Consider the following 7509-nt stretch of genomic DNA (forward strand, 5'->3'; position numbering starts at 1 on the left):
CTGCCTCTTGCAGACCTTCTTACCTGCTAACGGCTTATAATGGAGCCACCGGTGAACTTAGCGACACGCGGGAGGCAAAGTTGGGTACTTGGGGCGTCTACGAAGTGGCGGCGAGTGCATGTGTGAATCGAAGCTGGCAGCATGTGTGAGGCATAGAGGCCTTAGGACCTGAGCAAATCAGAAGGATAAACTATCCACTACGTCCCATTTGCAACCATGGGTTGAAAACGTTTGGAACTTGAAAAGTTGTGACTCCTATAAAACCAAACCAATCCATTGACCCCTTAACCCCAAATCAGCCCAGCTTGTGATCAATACGAAACCGTTCGCCTCCAATCCAGAGCTGATCCACATAGAATCCAGATTGTTTAACCCATATCTACAAGTCAGGATCATGTCAAGCAAGATCACATTTCCAATTTATGAAATCAACCAAACATCCGGCCCTTTGGTGTCATGCAAAAACTCAGAGAACCCTTTACATGTGATTACTTAATTCATCATCAGACTAAAAGTATGGACCAATACAGTACATGGACTGTTGCAGTTCAAAACCCAACTGTAATCAGACAGTGCCCCGATATAATTCACAGGAACAAACTTCATATACCCAAAGTTACGAATGCCTCATTGAATTTGGTAGGGAGAAAAATGGCTTGAACGTCAGCACCAGACCAATCACGGACACCATGTTTAGCATTAGGAACAAGATCAGATCTCCTGCATTTTTTTGTAAATGAAACAAATATGTGCATTTAGTCATTATATTTAGCTTCCTGAAATCCTAAGTAAAGGGAAAAAAAATTGGAACAATTGGGGGAGCCATGTATGAGCTGTTTACCTGGTAAGAACAGTCCGCTTATGTGCTTCTGAGCCCAAGAGAACCTATAAAAAGCCAAGAGATAAATTAAGAAAATCTAATCCATTATCTTAATGCTCTAGACAAAAATAATAACTTTCCAACCATATAAAAGATAAACATAAGAATATTTACAGAATTCCTGCTGCTGCTGGAGCTACAGCTTTGAACATGGACATCAAAGTAACAGAGATGCCATTAGCAACACCTCTCTGCTCTTGTGTCTGCACATGTTATCAGACAAGTAATAATAAGCTAGAAAAATGGTAACGCTATTGATACAAATAAACTTGCCAAACATGATTGATATGTACCACTGCAGTGTTCTGTAGAATGTTGCACGCAATAGTAATAGTAGCCTGTTTCATTTAAATAATACATTAGTTTTTGTTCATAATAGAATTTACTTTTGAATGATGATAGTTATACATTTCAGAAGATTCACCAAATTAGAATTTGGAAATGCTTATTTACATCAGAAATGCCTTTTCTTCATGCTAGTAGTCGATGGCGATAAAAGAGATGGAAGAAATTTGACTCACAGCAAACATGTTCTTCAAAACTGATGCCATGTTGATAAGTATTTTGAGCTCAAGGCCATGTAGATTGGCCATGAAGGGATACGTAGTGAGGAGAATGATCGACAGGATCTGCAAACCAAACATGCATTTGAATTCAGCACTGAAAAAAAGTACACTAGGGAGGGTGCGAGCGTCTATGTATATCTCTTATGACCATCTATAGGGCGCCTGTTAAGGCGTGTTGTATTGAAATTTTTCTCTATCTTAATACAAAGACACGCAAACCTTTTACGTAGTCGAGAAAAAAAAACATGCATTTGAATTCAGCACTAAAAAAGATGAGTCAGATTAAAGAAGTTATACAACATAGACAAATATCTGCTTCATACATCCCTTTTAGAAAAAAAAAAACTGGGAACCCCCCTACAGTTTCCATGAAAATAATTAATAAATAGTCTCCCCTTCCTAATATTTAGATCTATATCTAACAATTTTGATTTGATACAATTTATCAGTTGAATATTTGTCTCCCCCATACTATCTATTTTATTAAGATTCTTCATTCTTTACAAGTTTACAAGGAAACCATCAAAGATGTATTTCTCACGTACCGCCGCAGGCCGAAATGTCTTGATTGGTCCAAAATACTTTGCAAGGAAAGGATAAATAGCAAGTTGGTATACGAGTACACCAAAACCTACCAAGATCAAATGAATTGTTGTCATGTAAATAATCTCAACAGCAATAACTTTGTAGCATTGTTACTTGTGAAACCATGTCATTGGAACTATAATTCAACATCCCAAGGCTAATAATATCACATGGAAGATTTTAAATGCATTGGTTGATTTATATACCCATAGTTAAGTAATACTCAAAACATTTCACTATTTGGTAGAAGTGGTTATGTGCTAATTTTACTCCTTTGACAAGGTATTTTGCTTCTCATGTTAAATATTTATTAGCTTAAAACTTGGAAAAATACCACATACCTGAGAAGGCTAGTACAGTACCAACATCCTGGGATGTCAAACTAAGGCCCCGAAATTTTCTACTACTCACAGCCCAGAGTGAAAATATCTAGAAATGGTTTTACAATGGTATTAGCATTAGCATATACATCTTATTAGTAGTTACTTCAAGGAATAGAGTGAAAACATCCTCTTTATTGATGTTTTAATGAAGAAGTTAGTTTGAAGATATCTTGAGGTTGAGAAATATATGATAGAGATTACCTCGAGATAAGCTGTGTCATGTAGGGAAAAGATACAATAGAGGATTATTGCTGACATCAATTGCCAATTCTTTAGCAGATTTTTTGTAGATTCGGAGCGAACAACTTGTGCCTCCAGTTCTTCAATAGCTTCTAGTTTGGCATCATCATGAAAGTGTAGCGTTTCCTAAGAAAATGGGATAAAATTCTAAGGAATGTTCTCAATATCTTAAGAGAGCTTCAAAAGAACGATTATTTATCTAACTGCAAAAAAGATGTATTGAATGGTGGAATATAAGTCCAAACATATTTCATTTATTTTTTCCTTGAGAGGATCTAACTATCTGGATTCAAGATAGAAAATAATAGGGAAGATGATGTGGCATACCGGAAGCCAAATGCATGCAATACATGATCCTGCTGCTAGTAACGATATTACCAAGCAAGGGAGGAAGTATGGAAACCTGAAAATTAGATGCAAAATTTTGATGGTTTATAATAGTCTAAAAAAATGAAATAGTTATAGGATAGAAATGGTAAGAAAAATAATTTACCTCCCAAATATGGACTCTTCGGAGAAAAGATTTGGGTACTTTTGTGCAGGCTAAAACATGATAGAGCATAGACAATGTTAGTCATGTGTATCTTTGCAATAGTTTCTTCATTTAATCATAAGATGCAAATATTCACCCCACTCATTAAAGACCATAATCATAGTTATTAACAACCTGGTAAAAGTGCGAAATTAACCAAAGAATACTCCCACCATCCGAAAATACAAAGTATCCTAGGAACTCTAGGATAGATTACCATGTAAAAGGAAATGACGCCTGCAACCTTCACTTAATCATAGAATGTATTATTTTTACCTTATTTTGAGCTAGTGGTTGACAATAAACATTAATGGTAGGTATGTGTGTGATTTATAAATTTTAAAGAAAATTTGAATAATTTGATACCTTACATTTCAGGACGAAGGGAGTATATTTACTCCAAATGTGTTCCATATATATGGGCTATTTTTACAATATAGTTTTGGATGAAACTCTTGACTTCAATTTGTATATTTTTGTTAATTACTATCCTCTTTTGTACACATCAGAGGTCAATTATGATTAAGGGATACATGATGAAGGCATTAGCATTTCAAAATTAACTTATATTGCTATCGAAATTCCATAATCTTCACCTGTGCAAGAAAGCCTCCAATTGCTGGCCCAATAACAAGAGCTATCGCTCGTGAAGATGTAACCTATGACATAATTAATGTCAGACACAAGTTAGTTACAAGTAAAATAAACACAAAAATAATTATTTAAAAAGTTGAAAAAGGTTACAAAAGGATTGCTCCTACAAGAGAGATTCCCAGAGCTTGATGCTCTTTCCTGCAGACTTCTGAAGCATAAGCCTAGAAAATGCAGATGCAACCATGAGAACCTAAGACATACTATCATTTACAAATATTAGTCTAGCAATCCATGTAGTTAATTTGTTACCTTGATGGGTCCTAGTATACCACATAGCAACCCAAGTAATCCCCTAGTTACAATTGCCATCCAGTAAGTTGTGCTAAGTCCAAAAAGTGTGTTGAACACAATCCTGAAAAGGGAACCAAAAACAATACATACTAGGGTCTTGTTAAATTGAATGCTAAGGTTGATATCACAATTTGACTTCATGATCCGTACACTGAGAGGATGCTGATCACAATGCACGGCTTCCTTCCATACTTGTCAGCAAACATGCCCCATGGCACGGCACTGATGGTTCTTCCAAGGAAATAGGTAGCCCCTAACAGAGAAATTAAATACAACCACTGAGACACAGCTAGCACTGATGATAAACCATAGTCAAATGATGATTGTAGCAGCAGGTGTACTAGACTATGCACATGCGACTTTATGTGAAGAGTATGAAACTGAGCCTTGAAACCCCAATCGTGAAAGAAGACGCTGCTCACCAACAAAACCAGCATAAAATCCAATGTCTTGCTCTTCTTTTGCCACTTTCAAGTCCCTGATCTGTTTGATTGCAATAAAGGTGAATGTTTGATCGCCATTTTTTTTGTAAAACAAATGATGGAACAGAGCAAGTATTCTGCACGTTAATGAAAGTAAAGATTCTGATCTAAAACATGCATGCGTACCATGAAGTATAGATAAGGGAACAACGACTGGATCGGCAGAGCTGGAAAGAGAAAAGGTGAGGTATTAGTCACTGAAAAAAAAAACTGACAAGTCCATTCAGTAAAATAACTGATAAGAAGATAGAAACATACTTTGGACATACAAGTCACTGAACCGAAAATATACACGAGGCAAGTAACACGTGCACACAGTGTTCAAAATGAATATTTTTGCACTATTATTATATATATCACTACAAGTTTAGCAGGTCAATCATAGGTGTACTTACTAGCTTTCACTAGTGATGAGATGGATGAAAACAAGTACACAAAATGAATATCAACTAAAATTGAGTACTAGAGCACGACCCTGACGAAACAACCTCAACATATGGTCCTATATACTAAGAATATATAAGCATCAACACACTTATTGATACGCACATGTTGGCGCTTAGCAGCAGGAATTACTCTTGCATATATTGCTAAAAATCACTCATCGTTGTCTTGCTATAGAGGATATAGAAGCAGTTCTTCTGAACGATCACATGATGTTTTAACTTATCCGACATTCAGATCAGCGAAAATGTCCATTATATTGTGGTGATCATTCAGAAGAACAGATGGATACTATTATTCATACAGGCACAGAGGCAGGCGATCCAAATGTAGAGGAAGTCCGCGTATGGGATCCCGTCAATGGCCTGCACCTTCCTCTCCTGCCTGCACCCAGGGCAGCGCTCGCGCCATACGGCCACCTTCCCGCCGCCGCCGACGAGCAGCGACGCCTCGCCTACGCCGCTGGCCATGGTGGTCTGAGCACCTGACGAACGTCGTCAGGACCTGGATAGCGACTTGGTGAGGACGACCGCGGTGGTGCACGTCGTGTGGCTGTCCCTGTCGGGATCCGCATGCTGGCAAACGAGAGCTGCTGGTCTCAAATCGGGGGTGTGATGCGTTAGTAGGAATTCTGACCTCTGGAGCTCTCATTTTTCTTCCTTAGTTATCGGGGTTTTGTCGTTTGTTTGGCTAAATTTAGGTGGCGGGTTCAAGGGGTTGGCTGAGTCTGTCCCGTTTGGAACGGCTCCATGTCCTTCATCACTGCCAAGTGCCAAGTACACGGGCATGTCCGATGCATTGGATTCGCAGGGAAAAATAAGTCCGGTGCATTGGGCACACTGATTTCTCTCTCCCATGCGTTCAACATGTATTTATGTTAATTAGGTCGGTCTCATTTGAGAGTTTCATTACGCTGAAGCACGTGCACGTCTCTCGAGCTTTCAATTTATTTTCTCACACTCTAATTTGACCCTCACTTCATGCAATCTAACGGTGAAGTCAATACTTACCTTTGTTCTAGGAAAAAACATACAATTCTAAGTTTAGTCAAATTTCAAATTATTTTGAGTTGACTAAGTTTACTAAAGATATTATCAACATTCATGACTATAAATCGATATAATATTATATTACATTGCAAAAAATATAGTAATACATATTGTACAATATCTGATGTGTTAGTATCCGTGTATGCATTGACTTTATTAAAATTAGAATTAATTTCTTTTTTAGATATAGGGAGAGAACTATGTGACGTGTTTGGTTTAGATAAAAAAAATAAAGGGGCACTTGCGTTTGTACCCTTGTTTTGTATCAAAATTATGATTTTACCTCTATTTTTTTGACTTTGTGAATTTACCCCTACTGTGCCATTCACAAAGCATCAGTTTGCCCCTGCTCCGTCCTCCACCCCTAACGGTGTTAAACTTTGTACAAAAGACATGAATGCCCATGCGATTTTGCCCCTTGTTTTTATGCCTAATTTTGATTTTGCCCCTGTCTGGCCGAGGCTCGGTTGCGCGCGGCGCGGGGTCGATCGTCCGGCCATGGTGCGGCCACCGGAGATGTGGTGCTGGGGCCTAGCCGCTGGGGCGCAGGGTCAGGCTGTGGCCGCTGGGGTACGGGGACGGGGCGCGCGGCGAGCGGGGCCGGGCCGCCTGTGCGCCGTGCCGAGGACGTGAACGCCGTCGGGGGAGGCGTGTGGATAGCGCACGGGCAGCTCTCGATCTCGTGCTCCGGTCCACGAAAGCGCGAGCAGGGCGGCTCTACAGCACCAGGGCGACGTCGCGAACTCGGTTGGCCGGTTCTTGGCGGCAGGAAGTTGGCAACGACGGTGGTCCACGGCATCAAGAAAAACGGCGGCGATCCAAGGCACTGGCACAGCCGTGGGGAAGGCAAGGGGGCGCAGCTCGCCGGAGCAGGCTCGTAGCCGCGTGCACGAGCCGGCAGGTCGGCCCCGTGGTGGCTCCTCGCCGTCGGCGCGTGCGCGGGCGCGGGAGGGCGACGGCTCCGGGTTGTAGGCAGCACCAGCACGACCGTCGAGTCGGCGGCGCCGTCCGAACGCGACGCCTCCACCTTCCTCTGCTTCTGTGGTCTGGGCACGGGAGCCTGCGTGGGGAGGAGGAGCGGAGGAAGGAGGGGAGGAGGCGGCACGGAGACCCGCTGCCAGGCACCACTGAGAGCCGCGGCCAGGTGCCGCCGGGAGCCGCGTCTAGCCCCGCACGAGACCGCGGCGCCCTCCTTGCACACGGCCGCTCGACCGCCCGCCACGCCACGCCACCGGCCCCTGCCCCGCCCTCTGTTTGCTGCCACCGCACTAGCGTCGCGCGTGGGAGACTCGTCCGAGCGGCGGGCCAGGTCCGAGCGGCGGGCCAGGGAGGGATGCTAGATCCGCGCCGGGAAGGGGCCTCGTCCGAGCGGCGGGCCAGGGAGAGAAGCCGCACGAGAAGGC

At 42.2% G+C, this 7509-nt stretch overlaps 1 protein-coding gene across 1 annotated transcript; it reads right to left on the bottom strand.

The window, feature by feature from the left end:
- Nucleotides 1-414: 414 nt before the first annotated feature.
- On the bottom strand, nucleotides 415-5623 carry LOC136451961 (protein ZINC INDUCED FACILITATOR-LIKE 1-like). The gene is made up of 17 exons (XM_066452638.1): nucleotides 5362-5623; nucleotides 4740-4780; nucleotides 4554-4614; nucleotides 4282-4384; nucleotides 4090-4192; nucleotides 3948-4001; nucleotides 3783-3845; nucleotides 3148-3197; nucleotides 2982-3057; nucleotides 2616-2780; nucleotides 2373-2460; nucleotides 1992-2077; nucleotides 1402-1509; nucleotides 1174-1218; nucleotides 995-1083; nucleotides 842-885; nucleotides 415-720 (listed from the first exon to the last, which is right to left on the bottom strand). Exons 1-17 carry the CDS (start codon nucleotides 5525-5527, stop codon nucleotides 617-619), a joined length of 1446 nt encoding a protein of 481 aa, XP_066308735.1. The 5' UTR covers nucleotides 5528-5623; the 3' UTR covers nucleotides 415-616.
- Nucleotides 5624-7509: the final 1886 nt, after the last annotated feature.

Source organism: Miscanthus floridulus, chromosome 5, assembly GCF_019320115.1.
Source record: "Miscanthus floridulus cultivar M001 chromosome 5, ASM1932011v1, whole genome shotgun sequence".
Taxonomy (NCBI): Eukaryota; Viridiplantae; Streptophyta; class Magnoliopsida; order Poales; family Poaceae; genus Miscanthus; species Miscanthus floridulus.

Coding starts and splice junctions, on each gene's coding strand:
- LOC136451961 (XM_066452638.1), bottom strand. CDS start 5,527: ATGGCCAGCGGCGTAGGCGAGGCGTCGCTGCTCGTCGGCGGCGGCGGG. Junction 3,846..3,947: donor AAGCTCTGGGAATCTCTCTT/GTAGGAGCAATC, acceptor ATTATGTCATAG/GTTACATCTTCACGAGCGAT. Junction 2,078..2,372: donor TACTGTACTAGCCTTCTCAG/GTATGTGGTATT, acceptor TGATCTTGGTAG/GTTTTGGTGTACTCGTATAC.